Source organism: Fukomys damarensis, unplaced genomic scaffold (assembly GCF_012274545.1).
Source record: "Fukomys damarensis isolate Sample0158 unplaced genomic scaffold, DMR_v1.0_HiC HiC_scaffold_23, whole genome shotgun sequence".
NCBI classification, from domain to species: domain Eukaryota; kingdom Metazoa; phylum Chordata; class Mammalia; order Rodentia; family Bathyergidae; genus Fukomys; species Fukomys damarensis.
The window spans coordinates 13,861,717-13,877,473 of NW_022900935.1; the positions used below are offsets into that span (position 1 = coordinate 13,861,717).

General features: G+C 46.4%; 1 protein-coding gene across 1 annotated transcript in view; it reads left to right on the forward strand.

Annotated features, from left to right (window-relative positions):
• Positions 1-15,757, forward strand: part of Csmd2 (CUB and Sushi multiple domains 2) — a 553,879-nt gene that overhangs the window by 17,784 nt on the left and 520,338 nt on the right. The window contains 4 exon segments of the mRNA XM_033767260.1: positions 5,299-5,414; positions 6,467-6,486; positions 6,588-6,686; positions 6,900-6,919. Of these exon segments, the coding sequence (XP_033623151.1) occupies positions 5,299-5,414; positions 6,467-6,486; positions 6,588-6,686; positions 6,900-6,919 (255 nt within the window).

Here is a 15,757-nt window from a genome sequence, read left to right on the forward strand (position 1 = left end):
TAAATATTTCTACTAGTAACAAGAGTTCTTGGTAAATCTCTACTTTATTGTGTAAATAATCACATGAAAGAATCATATAAGAATCACATGAAAGGCTTGTTAAAATACAGATTTTTGGTCCTAAGTTTTTCTAACTCAGTAGATCTGGGGTGGAATAGACCTGCAGTAGAGTAGGCTTGGCATGGGATCTGGGAATTTGCATTTCTTGCAAGTTCCCAGGTGACACCGATGTGTTAATCCGGTAGCCAGTGCTCTGTATCTTTCCAATGAGGTATCTCATTATTGTACTTATTTAATTATATATAACCACAACAGAATCTTTTCTTGTTTTGCAGTCATCTGTGTCTCATTTTCTGCAAGCTGCTTAGGTGTCTTGATCATTTTCTATGTCACTATTTATCTTTTTCTTATTTGTAAGAGCTCTTCGCATATGAAAGATGTGCTTTTTTCTGTAGTAGTTTGGCTGATCCTTTTCCCAGTTTGGTTTTTGTCTTTAGACTATGGTTTCTTTGCTTAATTTTATTTTTTGCACATATAGAGGCTATACGTATTTATGCAGTCATACTTGACAATGTTTTGGCTTTCCAGTTTTATGTCATATTTACAGAATATTCTTTCTCACTTTAAGATTAGTAAAAGTTAACAATGAATATGTCTTAATACTTCTTTTTTGTTGCTAAGCTGAAATTGAGCAGCAAATGTTACTATGACAATATAGTAATTACTTAATTGAAAATGAGTATGTGAGCTTCCACATTTCTGCATTAACCCAAACGGCTGTCTGCAGCCTCTTTATCCCTTGGGTCTGTAAGGCAGAAAAGAAGTTCCCGTTGGAGAATTTCTTCCTCATCAGGCTATGGCTGGCATGAGTTCAGGTTTTCTTTAATTTTTTTTTCTTTTTATTGAGTTTATTGGTACATTTTAGGTATACAGTACAGTTACATTCATTATTGGGATCTTGTACCTTTACATGACGGGTCTTGGTTCTCATTTTTCCCCCTTATCCTTGCCCTCCCTTCAGCCCCTCCTCCCCTCCCCATTTACAAACACTTTATTTCCATTTTCTAATTTTTAAAGGAGATTCTGTAGTTTGAGGGAAAAGTAAGCAGGCTGTTTTCAGGCAAACAGATGTTCCAAAAGTCGTAGAAGCACAGAGAGAACACCGAAGCCTCATGAGTGAGGCAGCATGGGAGACCAGCCCCCTCCACCCCACACCCACTTTTGTGCAGGTCTGGCTACCAGACTAGCACAGTGGACCACTAGGCTACAGTGGGCCTAGTGAGGAGAGGTGGAAGTCTTGTGGACAAGACAGGGAGACCAGTGATATCTTCAATGAAGGAGAGGTGCAAACAGAAAATGCCAGACCATACAAGGGCAGGGACCTTAACCTATCCATCATTCTGTCCCAGGACCCTGTACAGGACCTGATACTGACATGTTTAATCAACACTGATGACTGAATGAATGAGTTTAAGAGTTTATATGCACCAAGGTTCTACATAGAAGCAGAACCAAAAGGACGTAAAGTGTATAGATATACAAAAGAGGGGAATTATTAATGGAAATTGTGAAGGCTGAGAAGTTTGGTGAGATGCCACCTGCAAGGTGGAGACTCAGGAAAGCCAGTGATGTAATTCAGTCTGAGTCTGGGAATGGGGACACGATGGGTGCGGGACACCAACATGCTGCAGTGTGAAGGTTCTGACACTCAGAGCTCCCATGTCCAAGGCCAGGAGAACGTCCAAGCTCAAGGAGAGACAGTGAATTCGTCCCTCCCCTTCTCTTTTGTACTGGAGCCTCAGCAAGTGGATCAGGCTGCCCACCACGCAGGCCAGGGGAGTCTCCCTTCCTCAGGGTCTTGGTTCAGATGCTAATCTTGTCCCGATACCCCCTCACAGACACACCTGGGGATTATGCTGTCCAGGTCATCCTTTAGCACAGGCAAGTTGATGTATGGAGTTAACCATCACAGGAGCTGAGAGGAGAGTGCAAGACACTGTGCCTGGGAGGTGTCAGAGGACATCTTCACTGGGAAGAAGGGCAACAGTGGAAGGAATAAGCATGATAGATCTCTGAGGGTAGCAACTGTTGTCCCCTGGGAATTGGGAAGAATTCTACATGTCACAGGATGAGAGTGAAATCGGAGGCTGTATTGGGGTAAGGGTAAGCTGATAAATTTGGTCAGCAACATGGGGCTGTATTGGCACCAATTTTCCTTTATTTCCTTGGAGGGCTGGACCAGGGCTGTGGGCTCTGCCCGACTTCAGCATGAGTCTGTCTGCATTCCAGAGGTGGGCTCCTACCTCCTTCTTACAGGTCAAGTCACCTGCAAGCCCTCTTATCTCCAGCTGGACTTGCAGGCTGAGCTGCTTAGGGATCATCTAGAAAGGTGGCTGTTCTGTGGTGCACGAGAAGTTAGGGTCTGCCTTGTCTGAGCTGAACTTGGGTATCCCTAGCCACAGCTAGCTCAGACAGCCCCAGTGAGTGCACAGAGATGTTTGTGGAGGAGCCGGACCCTTTGTCTCCATGGAACAGGGGTTAGAGCTGGAGAGGGGAGAGAGTGCAAACAGAGCTGTGGTGCTAGATTGAGAGAGAGCCCTCTGGTTTGAGACTCTGGCCTTGGTCATTTAAAGATATGAAGGGCATTTTTCATCGAACTCGGGACCTTGTGCTTGCAAGGCAGGTGGCAGCACCACTGAGTTAAATCCCTGGCCCTGTGAAGGTCATCTTTGTGGCTGGAAGGGAAGTGAGCAGCTTGTGATAGTGGCCCGGGGAGCCCCAGTTTTTTCCACCTCACCGGGAGGCTGGGCCTGATGGCACGGGTGGAGGTCAGTGGGGGTCTTTGGCTTCTCTGCTCTGCAATTCCTGTGACTCCTGGTGGTGGACAATCCCCATTTGCACTGGGTGCCAGAGCAGGTCTGAGGGAAACAGTGCAGAATGCTGAATTTATACCTGGGGTCAGGCTAGTGGCCAGAGTCTGGTCTGTGCACCATCTTAGAAGGTACGAGGCAGAGAAATCCAAAGGCCAGGCCAGGGCAGCCTGGCAAGTGTAAGTACTTTGTAGGATAGACTTACCTGTTTGTTTATTGAAAAATCAAAACAAAACAAAGTAAGACCTACCTCTGTCCACTTCCCAAGGAGCAGACAGAACTTTGAGATTGGGTTCAACAAACTTCAGTTCCCACCAAGTACTCGTACATTTAGCTGGACGTGCCACCCTGGGCCGGTTACTGCACCTCTCTACCTCAGTCTCCTCACCTGTAAATGGGGTTATAATACCCCCGTCTCGTAGGATACTTGGAAGGTGAGACGATGCACTCATGGAGGGTACTTAGCAATATTTAGCAGAACTGCAGCGACAGTGGGGGAGGGGGAGGAATACAAAGCCCCAGGCAGAAATGGAGAGGCGCCGTGTTCAGTGAGACGTGGACCGGGCACCGACTGTGTGCTTCTGTCTGGGGAGCAGGTCCGTAGGGAGAATCAGATGGCAGGTTTGTGCCTAGTCCTGCGTGGCAGACAAGGATTTGTCCTTCACACCAGGAGCCGGCGCCGTGGATGTGCGGAGGTGGTCTTGGAGAACACAGGGTCGGGGCGGGGGTGGATTCTGTCGTCTGAAGACATTGATTAGAGCCGGAGCAGTGGGCGAGGCAGTGACGGGGGAGACAGGGTGAGTCTTTGAAACCCTTCGTCTCTCTCTAGCTCATCTGCTGCCTCCTCTGCTCTCACCTGTGGTGGAGTCTTCACCCACGGCCAGAGGTCCTAAAACACGCGCATCTGAGTGGTTCACACCCTCCACCGACAGGCAGTCGGCTCTGACCATCCAGATTTGATTTGGCTGTGACTACTCACTGGCCCGCATTTCATATCCCATTACTCCTGCCCTCTTTTCGATCCGCAGTGGGCTGACCTTCTGCTTGCCCCAAGCTTGTTGCCATCTCCAGGCGTTATGCCTGCTCTTCTCTCTGCCTGGAAGGCTGTCCCTCCAGATCTTCACATGGCTCACTCTTACCCTGCAGTTTCTTCTCGAGTGAGGTACCCTCAGACGTCACCGTCACCACCATATCGCTTTCTTCATGGCTCTGATCACACTTGCTGTGTTACTTCCCGTCTACTTATTTACGTGTGTCTCCTCTAGCAAACAGGGTGCATCGTGATGAAGACTGGGACATTGCATCCCCAGAGTCTGTGGCAGCCTGGACACACCGTTAGCACCCTATAAATATTTATCAGTTGTGGGAAGGAAAGGCCCAGGGGTGTGTGGGAGGGAGAGAATGAATGGTAATTAGTGTTTATTGAGCTCCCCAGGGCCTGGAGTTTCACATCCATAATCTCATTTAATCTTCCCAGCATGTCCGGAGGAAGGTTTTGTTATGCTTTCCCTCAGAGATGAGAGAGTCTAAGCTCAGAGAGGGTGAGCTGAGTGTCCTCAGTCATACAGCCAACCAGTGGTTGAGGGGGACTGTGAATTCAGATCTGTCCAACTCCGCAGGCTGGGCATGTTCTGCCCTGCTGTACTGGTGCATGCGTGTGCGTGTGTGTGTGCATGCACTCCTGTGTGCAGGACCAGTGAGCCAGCTTGAGTGGTGACCTCCGAATGCATGCACATCTGAAATGGCGCAGATTAAATCCCAACTGCCACGGGCTTTTCCTCAGTGCCTTATACCCGTGGGTATCCTTCCATGTAGTGCAAGCTCTACTTGTAAGCACGTGTGCACACACTTCTCACTTCTGTATGCACCGCGTTTACACGCACACCATTTTGCCGGAGAGGCACACTGTTGTACCACTCACGGACACCACCAGGTGGGTGGACACCCAGAGCTTTGCACAGATTCTCCAGAGGCGTCGGGGGCCTCGTAGGGAGAGAGCAGCTCCATGGATCCTCCGTCAGGGTGGAGAGCAAGGTGTGTGGCCACATCCCAAAGAGCAGTGTGTGAGGCATAGCCACAGGCGCACAGTGGCCGCGGAGGTCTGTGCCCGCCGGTCTGTGCCCCCTATACATATGTATGTGAATTCTGCTTGCCAGCACTTGGGCATTGGGCATCTGGAGCGTCTTGGTAGCCTGAGTCTCAGACACAGCTCTTTGGTCCCAGTCAGGCCTTGACCTTAAACCTTCCCGCCCTCAGCACTCTCACCAGAGCTGATCAGGCAGACTTCAGGAGCCAGGCCCCTTCTAGACCACCCTAGGTTTAGTATGAGATCCAAGGCAGGGTTTTCTTGGGAACAAAACCCAGGTCTGTTCACTGCTCTGCCCCACCCTTATCCTCTACCATACTGCTGCTTTTTTCTTGTCTCTAGGCAGCTTTCAGAAGACCCAGGTAGTGAGTCTGTGCTTGGCGACCATGCCTGGCAACAGCCGGGACCCAGAGAGGCAGGCACATCAGAGCCTGTTAGGCTCTGGGATCCTTGCGAAGGTGAGGGTTTTGTGTTCTGTGCCCAGCAGGCTGGGTGGGTGCCTTCACCTGGACCCCAGTCTTTCTCTACACACAGGATTTCAGTTTTGGTGGAGCTGATGCCTCTTTGGCAAGCTGCTGTCTTGGAGCCTGTGTTGGGGGATGAGGGCAGGGGGATGGCAGGGCTGCACCCTCAGACCCGGGCCAGTTAGCGCTTGACAGAGGGTTCAGTCTCCCCAGCAGAGAAGCTTCTGCAAATTTCCTGTGAGAGTCAAGCCTCTGAGTCTGCATTCAGTCTTTCCAGTTCTCCAAGGAGGAGACTTGGAACCTTCCAGAGTTGGGGTGAGTTGGACAGACAGGCAGGATCAGCTGCCTGAGCTATCAGCACCTGCCCTAGAGGAGAGGAGCCTTCACACCAGATCCAGACTGAGCTCAGAGTCCAGAGAGAAGGTGAAGCTAGTTGCCTGTGCCCTGGGCGTGGGGCAGAGGTCGAATCAGGGAGCAGGTTGAGAGATGCTACTTCCTGTGAGGAATGAGCCAGGAATTGCAGTTGGGGAACGGGTTGAGGTCACCGCTGGTCCTAATTCCTGGGTGAGGGAGAGCTCAGAGGCTGGTGGGGATAATAAGCAGGCAGTGCAGACCTGAGAGTCTTTCAAGGCTGCAGACTCGGAGCCTCTCCCCAATTCCTCTTGAGCAGCTTCCACCAGCCTCTCCTTTATCAGCAAGGCTGGATTCCACTGTCCGCCTCTCAGTGATTATCCCATCGGAATGCTCACCTTTAGTCTCTCTGCTGCGCCGCAGGGGGGCCTCTACCATCCCCGACTGAAATGCAGTACAATTTAGCCTAGTATTTTTCTGCCAGCCGCCTGGGAAGCTCCCTGTCTGTTGAGTGGTCATTCCAAGATGCAAACTCCCAGTTGTATCAAGAATGGACTTCTGGGCTCAGTGATAGAACACATGTACAAGGCCCTGGGTTCCATCCGCAGCACCTCAGGAAATGGACTCTCTGTATCCCGCACCCACCTGCAGCTGCCTGTACCTGTGGCCACTTCTCCTTCTCTCCTGTTTCCCAGGAAGAGATGGGCCTCTTCCTGTAAGTCTCAGACCCCAGTACCCAGGATGCTTTCCTTCTGCCTCTTTTCTTCTTTCCTCTGGGGTGGGCCTCTTCTCTGACCTCTACTTCTTCCATTTCAGGAAATGGACTCTCTGTATCCCGCACCCACCTGCAGCTGCCTGTACCTGTGGCCACTTCTCCTTCTCTCCTGTTTCCCAGGAAGAGATGGGCCTCTTCCTGTAAGTCTCAGACCCCAGTACCCAGGATGCTTTCCTTCTGCCTCTTTTCTTCTTTCCTCTGGGGTGGGCCTCTTCTCTGACCTCTACTTCTTCCATTTCATTTTTCTTCTCCAGTGTCTCCTTCAATTTAAAACAAGCAAGATAAAATGTATCCCGCACCCACCTGCAGCTGCCTGTACCTGTGGCCACTTCTCCTTCTCTCCTGTTTCCCAGGAAGAGATGGGCCTCTTCCTGTAAGTCTCAGACCCCAGTACCCAGGATGCTTTCCTTCTGCCTCTTTTCTTCTTTCCTCTGGGGTGGGCCTCTTCTCTGACCTCTACTTCTTCCATTTCATTTTTCTTCTCCAGTGTCTCCTTCAATTTAAAACAAGTTCAAGATAAAAAGGTGTGTGTGTGTGGGGGGCTCTTTGGACCTTGAACCTTCTGGCTACTGCCCTGTTCCTCCTCTTAAAGCAAAGCTCCTCATATACCCCCGACTCAGTTACTAGTCTCTGTTTCTTCCTAGGGGGTCCTTGCATGGGGCCCTGGGTGTCAAGTGATACTGACAGAGCCTTTGTCATTTGGGCCTCGTGGACCTCTTGGCTTCTCATGTCTCATTCTGTACCATACTGTCGCTGCCTTCTACTGCCCCTAATTTGGTCTCTGTGCACGACTGCCTCTCTTCTGTGTCTGTGTCACATTTCTGCCTCTGCTTCTTTCCTCGTCTCCCTCTTGCAACCTCTCTTCCTGTCTGCTTTTGTGTCTCTTTTTCTATCTGCCCGTCTCTCTTCCTGCCTGTTTTCTTTGAATCCCTGATTTTCTCTGCCGTTATTCTGTGTTTCTGCCTCTCTGTCTCCGCGTGTACTGGTCTCAGTGTCTCCCTCTCCTACCCATCTCTCTCTCCATCTCTGTCTCTTTCCTGGACTTCCTCTGCTGCCCGTCCCTGTACCAGAGCCCTGTGTCTTCCTTCTGTCCATCTGATTACCAGGACAGCTGCCCTGCTTGAGGTGTTGCCTCCCACAGCTGGGGTCAGAGTCCTTCGCTGCTCCTCTCCCTCCTTGCAATTGGTGTGGCCTCCCAGCCCCACTACCTCCTTTGTTCATGATTGAGTTATTGTTTCAAGGGAGTGAGGGCTCAGAACTCTTAGATACCCCACCGGGTATAGATGCTGAAACAAAGTTGGAGTGCAGCACCCTCTGTGTTCTTGGATACACTGGGAGATGGGCGGTGGCTTCATGCTTGGAATGTCACCGTTGTGCACCCTCAAATATCCTTGGCCTTGGAGGATCGTAGAGATTCTGTCTCAGCCAAGAACCCTTGGTGTCTTTCCCATTCAACTAAAGAGAGATGGCTCAGTTAAGTGCTCACCCAACCATAAGAAGCAGGTCCTGAGCTGGGGGGCTATGGTCAGAACTTAGTTTTATCTTCCAGAGAATGAACTGGGGGCTCCTGGGAGATTGGACAGAGGAAATGTCCCAGGTTGGGCTTTCCTGAGACTAGCCTGAAACAAGAACTGAAAGAAGTTTAGCTTGGAGATGGTCTGGAAAACACCAGTGGGAGAGCGGGGAAGGAAGGGCCAATAGGAAAGGGCTTATTTCAGGCTGATTGCTGCTGTGTGTGACCAGAGTAGGTCTGGATCAGGGGCCAGGTTGAATGGACTCTTGGCTTTTCCATGTCTACCGTGATATCTGTTGGACTTTATGTGGAGCTCGAGAAGGACTTTGGGCCCTTCTGTCCTCTGAATATCACTGGGTCTTGGACCATAGATGGAGTCACTCAGGGTTTCCCTAATTTGTCCTCGAAATCCCCCTCAAGAGCCTTTCCTTGGACCTGGACAGGAGCACCATAGTCTGGATGTTCAGGCTAAGCCCCATGGCCCACTGTAAGGAAATGCCCTCCAGGTGACAGTGGGGTTGGGGAGAGCCCATCTCCGTGTGGCTGGGTGGAGGTGTGCAAGTAGCAGGGCCTGGAGCTCCTCCAGTTAGTGTAATTACATTCCTCCAGCTGACAGTTCCCACCATGCACTCAATTGGATGTGACATTCTTATTAAATAACTTCACTAGTAGCCAGTAATAATAACACAGTCCTTACTTCCTGACCTAAATTGCGTGATGCTATTTTGGTGAGCAGCGAGGGTGCTTCAGGGCTGCTGCTGAAAGGCCGTCCAGATTTCCACCTGCGCACACACAGGGACATGGCTGGCCGATGGGATGTGTGTTTGCACCATCTGTGCATAGCCTGCATGCATGTGCCCCAAGGCACAACTGGGGGCTGCACTTACCTCCAAACTGGGAGCCCCTGAGTGCCTGGCTGTGCAGGCTTCTTTAGCAAGGACCAACCTTTCCAGCTCACTGGCTGCATGTAATGGGGATTTGACTTCCAAAGGCTCTCATATTCTGTGTCTTTTTCTCTACCTGCCCCAGCTCCTGCGCATTTACATCTTCTTTCCCCTGTCTCAGTAGTTCCTTTCCTTTAGCGAAATTTTATTCATTTTTCCAAGGCCCATTGCAGATGTTCCCTCTGCCAAGAAGCCATCTCTGCCATGCATGATTACTCCCTTTGAATTCTCTCTGGCTTCCTTGGGGATGGTCTGGCTTTGTATTCTAATTTGGTTAGCTGGACGTAGGATGGGCAAGGGCAGGTGCTGGGTCATAGTCATTTATGATAATCTACCCTCCCATTCCTGTTGTAAGACTTTCTGAGGGTTTACTGAATAAAAGTGGACCCAGCCTAGGAAGTGAGACCCAGAGCAGATAGTGGTGGGCTTTTTGTTTTGTTTTGTTTTTAACAGAAATGAAGTGCTCACAAGGTTCCTAGTCTGTGTTTGTTTTTATTTTCTGTCTTGACCAAAAAAAAAAAAAAAAAAAGAAAGAAAGAAGAAAGAAAGAAAGAAAGAAAGAAAGAAAGAAAGAAAGAAAGAAAGAAAGAAAGAAAATGTGAGACGCTCACTCTCAGAACAAATAGAGCTGTGACTTTGGTTTCACAATTTACTTGGCTGATTTCATCTGCTTTTGACAGTTCCGTCATGTTCCTGACAGTCACAGTTTGGTTTCTCTCCAGGACCTTGGGGTGCTAAGTTGGGAAGCCATCCTTGCAGTGATCCATTGGGGAGCACACAGCCCCACTTTACTTCTCCCCAAGCTGTGCTTAGGAATCGGAAGTTTTGAGCAAACCAGGGAGAAGATAAAGGAAGGAAAATGGAGCAGTATGCAGATGAATGTGTGCCAGTGCCATGTGACCCAGGTGTCCCCCCGAGGGCAGGGGAGTAGTGTTCCCCACGCCTCCTCCCCCAGTTGCTCAGTTTCCCAGAGGACAGCTGTAAATAAGCCCCCCGCCCTCCTACCTGCTGCCATCCCTATCCTCAGTCCATTCACCAGCCCGTGGCATAGCCACCCTTTAGTATATGGGTTACCTAGTTGATGTGATCGCCTGAGCCAAGAGGTCATCACAGATTTCTCTCTGGATCCTCAGCACAGAGAACAGGCCTGGCTCATAAGAAATAGATGCGTGCCGACTGTATAAAAATGAGTAGATGGAGGGATGAGGTTGTACGTCCGTATGGATAGAGCAGTGAGTGAGTGGTGCTGTCTTTCCTTCCTTGACCCAAGCATGGAATTTCAAGTCTGTCTTGGATTTGAATTCCAGATCCATTCGCTATTCATTAACTGAGTGATTTTGGAAGGTCATGTTGCCGTTCCATCTGTAAAATAGAATTCATACTGGTTTGGCTTGATGTCCATATGACATGCACGAGGAACCTGTAATCGTTAAACCCATTTGTGTTAGATCCAAACTACCTGGATTCACACCTCACTCTGTTACATCATAGCTGTGTGACTTTGGACACCTTCCTCCAAAGTCTCTGTGCCTCAGTCTGTCCATTTGTATGTGGGAATGACAATGCTCCCTACCTCCCCTCCCAGGACTATTGGGATGATTTCATGAGGCAAAAGCCCTAAGTAGCGCCTGGCACATAGCAAGGACCCAGGACCTGTGTGGCAGGGTGTCTTGGCTGAGATTCGGGTATGAAGGCACTTTGGACCCAGACTATAGCCATCCCTCTCAGGGTGTCTGACCATGTCTCCGGTTTCCATGAGGTTTAGGAAGTTCGTGAGGAGGAATTTGAATCCGAGCGTACATGGTGTTTTAGAAGTATGTAAGTGTCTAGTGAGTGGTAAGGGGAGACTCATTGAAAATTAAAATGCTGCACAAGATCACGTGGCACCAGAGAAGAAATTCACCAGGTCTGCATGTGCAGGAGGACTGAAGAGGTGCCAGGCAGGGATGGCCCCTACTTGAAGGGTGAGAGAAGGGAGAGGTTCTGGATGCAGCAGGAAGCTGTTCTTGCACCCACTGCAGCCTGTTCTGTGCCCTGCATCCCCAGAACCTGACTGCTTTGCATCGTGCAGTGTTTAGTAGCCACCAGTTGCCAGTAGCACACCCCTCCTCATCCCCTTTTGAGTTGTGACAATCAAAAATGTCACCAGACATTGCCGAGTGTTTCCTGAGAGCAAATTCATTCCTTGGTTGTTCTACTAGACTGAAACAGGATGGCACCGCCCCATCAACTGGAAAGAGAAGTGAGAAGTAGAAGTCAGAGAGAGGTTAAAAGGGCAGGAAAGATCCTCCCAGCTGCCTGAGAGTCTAAATAGCCCTGTCTGAGATCTAGGTAGGTGGAAATAATGGCGGGGTGGTCTCAGTAATCCAGCAGCCAGAGCAAAGTGTCAGCAGCATGGGGGCTGTGAGGAAGGACACAATGACTGGACAGGAAGGGCCGAGGGCTCCAAACAGTACCTCTGCTTGCACCTGAGTGTGAAACACCTTGGAGAAACACCCTGAGTGTTGGGTTTCAACTTTAACCATGCCACTGCTAGGGTCCCACTGGCAGAGGGTCTAATTTAATTAGTCTGGGGCTGTGATTTTACAGTTTCCCAGGTACTGCAAGGTGATAACCAGTCACTGTTAGCAACTCTTTGTATTAGTATTATCTGGAAACTTGTTAGAAGCGCAGGTTCTCTGACCCTACCCAGGCCACCTGAGTGCCAGGTGATTCTCACACACAGTAAAGTTGCACATGCACTCACTTGGATCTGAAAAGTGGGGATAACTGAAGGTCTTAGAACACAGTGGTGAGATCAGTGTGTCATGCATGCCACAATGGGCTGCTTGTTAGCACTGAAGGCTCTAAAAGGTTTCCCCTCACTGCTTTGGAGTGTTTCAGCTAGTCTCGATTCAGCAACCGTAAGGGAAAACAGCCACATGAGACGGACATAGTCTCAATTCCTTTGCTGAACCATCTGTGTCCAGGGACAGATACAGCAGGATTGATGAGTTTTCTCTGTCCTTCATGCTGCAGAAGCTGCTCTCGTTGTTTCCCTGGCTCGGTGGACAGACATCTGCTCGTCCTAGTATCTTTCTTGTCTTCCTTCTCCTCTTCTTTTCTGTCTCACCAAGAAGATTGAAGAAAGGAGCACAGAGAGGCCCAGAGTTCAGATACCCTGTGGACTCTTCCTACTTCCACGGTTCTGTATTCATTCACCAGCTATTTCCTGTGCACCTGCTAGGGGCCGCACATTCTTCTAGACTAAGAGGACTCAGCAATACATAACTGAGAAACAAAACAAGTTCCTGTCTTCCGAGGGTTTACGTGTCTCGTTATTTGAAGGCCATAAGCAAACAGATAAGTAAATATTTAATATTATGTTGGATTGGGACACGTGTTCTTGGGAAAAAATGAAGCAGAGAAAGAGTGATTGGAAAGACCTTTCTGAACATATGGAGGGAAGGGGACAAGTTTTTTTTTTTTACCTCTATCAGCAAGGGGTGAAATGAAAATTTCCAACTGATTTTTTTGTTGTTGTTTTGTTTTGTTTTGTTTTGTTTTGTTTTTGGAGACAGGGTCTCACTATGTAGTTCAGGCTGGCCCTGAGCTCACTGTGTAGTCCAGGCTGGCCTGGAACTTGTGGCAATCCTCCTGCCTCAGCCTCTGGAGTACTGGGGTCATAGGTATGTGTCGCCACACCTGCCTTCCAACTGATTGTTGTCCTGTTGTACTCCTCATATTGATTGATATCTGTATAATTCTTACTCAACACCTAAGTTCCTCCCATTCTTATCGTAGTGAAAAGCAAAGGACATAGAATTCACCATCTTAACTGTTAAGTACATGGTGTAGTAGTGGTAAGTATATGTACCTTTTTGTGCAACAGATCTCTCAAACTTTTTTATCTTACAAAACTGAAACACTACATGGAACAACAACTGCCCTTTGCCTCTTTCGCCAGCCCCTAGCAACCACCATTCTACTTTCTGAGTTTCATTGTCTCAATACCTCTTGTAAGGGGATCCGCACACTATTCCTTTGTGTGGTTTACTGCACTTGTTTCAATATCCTCAAGGCTTATCCTTGTACCGTATGAAAGATTTCCTTCTTTACAAAAAAGACTGAAGAATACCCCAGTGTATGTATCTACAACATTTTCTTTATCCATTTATTCATTAGTGGAAATTCATGTTGCTTTCACCTCTTGGCTATTGTGAGTAATGTGGCAGTGAATATTGGGGGGCCAATGTATCTAAGAGCTCCCCTTTCCAGTTCCTTTGGGTGACTACCCTGAAGTGGAATTGATGAATGGTATGGATGTTCCTTTTTAAAAAAATGTAAGGACTTTCTGTTTTCCATAGTAGTTGCACGATTTTGTGTTCCCACCAGCTGTGCGTAAGGATTCTGCTTTTTTCACATCCTCACCAACACTTGTTCATTTTTGGATAGTAGCCATCCTAACTGATATCAGGTAACATGTCATTTTGATTTTGATTTGTATTTCCCTATTAGTGATGTTGAGTGAACATCTTTTCATATGCACATTGGCCATTTACACATCTTCCTTGAAAAAATATCTATTCAAGTCTTGTGCCTGTTTTTAACTGAATTATTTTTATTGTTGGGTTGTAGGAGTTCGTTATGTATTCTGTATATTAACCCATTACCAAATGTATGGTTTGCAAATATTTTCTCTTATCCTATAGATTGCTTGTTCATTTTGTTGATTATTTCCTTTGCTCTGCAGTATTTTTTAAAAATGAAGTCCTGCTTTTCTATTTTTTTTGGTGGGGGTAGTCTGTGCTTGTGATTTCATATCCAAGAAATTATTACCAAATCCAATGTTGTTAAGCTTTCTTCTAAGAACTTTTAGTTTCAGGTCTTTTCATTAGATGTTTAATTTTTATATGTGGTATAAACTCAGGATCTAACTTTGTTTTTCTTTTTGCATATGGATATCCCATTTTCCAACATCATTTGTTGCCTTGATACCATTACTAAAGGTGATTTTACCATGTATGTAAGAGTTTATTTCAGGGCTGCTTGTTTCACTGGTCTGTATGTGTTTTTTTTCTTCCATTATCATACTGTTTATTTTTGAGTTCAGGAAGTGTGAGGCCTCCAGCTTTTTTTTTCTTTTTCAGAATTGTTTTGGCCTTGCAGGGTCCTTTGAGATTCTATATGAATGTTAGGATTTTTTTCTATTTTTACAAAATATGCCATTGATAATTTTATAGGGATTAAATTGAATCTATGGATTGCTATAGCAATGTGAACATTTTTACACTAATTCCAATCCATGATCTTGGGATGCCTTTCCATTTATTTGTGTTTTCTCTAATTTCTTTCAGCAGTATAAGACTCTTGCCATCTTGGTTGTTTATTTTAAAATATTTTATTCTTTTAATTTTATTGTCAATGGAATTCACTTCTTATTCTTTTTGCAGATGATCGTTGTGTATAGAAACAACTGATTTTTGTGGTGTGTTGATTTTGTGTCCAGCAATCTTGCTAAATTTATTAATTCTAACAATTTGCATTTGTGTAAATGCATACCCATATGTGTTTGTGTAATGTTTAGAGCTTTCTATATATAAGATCTTATTTTCTGAAAATAAAAATAATATTACTTTTTCTTTTCCGGTTTGGATGTCTTTTACTTCCTTTCCTTGTTGTCTGGTTAGAACTTCCAATATTATTTTGAATAGAAGGAAGTAGTGAGAGAGCTCCTGCCTGCCTTGTTCTTGACTTCAGAGGGAAAACTTTCAAGTTTTCTCCAACAGATATGGAGTTAGCTGTGGCCTTTTCACATATGGACTTTACTATTGTGACTGTATTCATTAACATGTTCTATTGAAATTGATTTTCACATGTTGAACCATCTTTGCATTCCAGAAATAAATCCCACTTGGTCATGGTATATAAACCTTTCAAGGTGTTGTTAATCCTGTTTTGCTACTATTTTGTTGAGTTTTTTTCATCAGTATTTATCAGGAATATTTCTCTGTAGCTTTCTTATAGAATTTGTGCCTGATTTTTGTATCAGGGTAATTCTGGCTTTATAAAATGATTTTGGAAGTCTTCCATCCTCTTCATTTGTTGGGAAGAGTTTGGAAAGGATTAGTGTTAATTCTTCTTTAAATGTTTTGTAGAATTCTCCAGTGAAGCCATCTGGTCCTGGCTTTGTTGAGCAGTTTTTGATTACTGATTCAATCTCTATACTAGTTATAAATCTGTTCAGATTATTTATTCCTTCATGTTTCAGTCTTAGTTGGCTATATGTTTTTGGGAATTTATCCATTTTTTCTAGATTATTCAGTTTGTTGGCATATAATTATTCATATTAGTCTCTTAAGATATTTTTCATTTCTATGATGTCATTTATAATGTTTTCTCTTTCATTTTTCATTTTTATTTAAGTCATCTCTTTTTTCTCAGGTAGTCTAGCAAAGCCTTTGTCAATTTTATTGATCTTTAAGAAGACCAACTCTTAGTTACATTGATTTTTTCTATTGTTTTACTATTCTCTGTGTCCTTTATTTTTGCTCTAATCTTTTTTCTTTTTAGTCAGGGTCTCACTATGTAGCTCAGGCTGGCCTTGAACTCACTGTGTATTCCAGGCTAGCCTGGAACTTGTGATCCTCCTGACTCAGCCTCCCAAGCACCAAGATAATAGTCATCCATCACTGTGCCCAGGGCTTCTGTTCTACTCATCAGTATTTCTTTCTTAAAGATAATTTTGGGTTTAATTTGTTCTATTTTTTTCTAA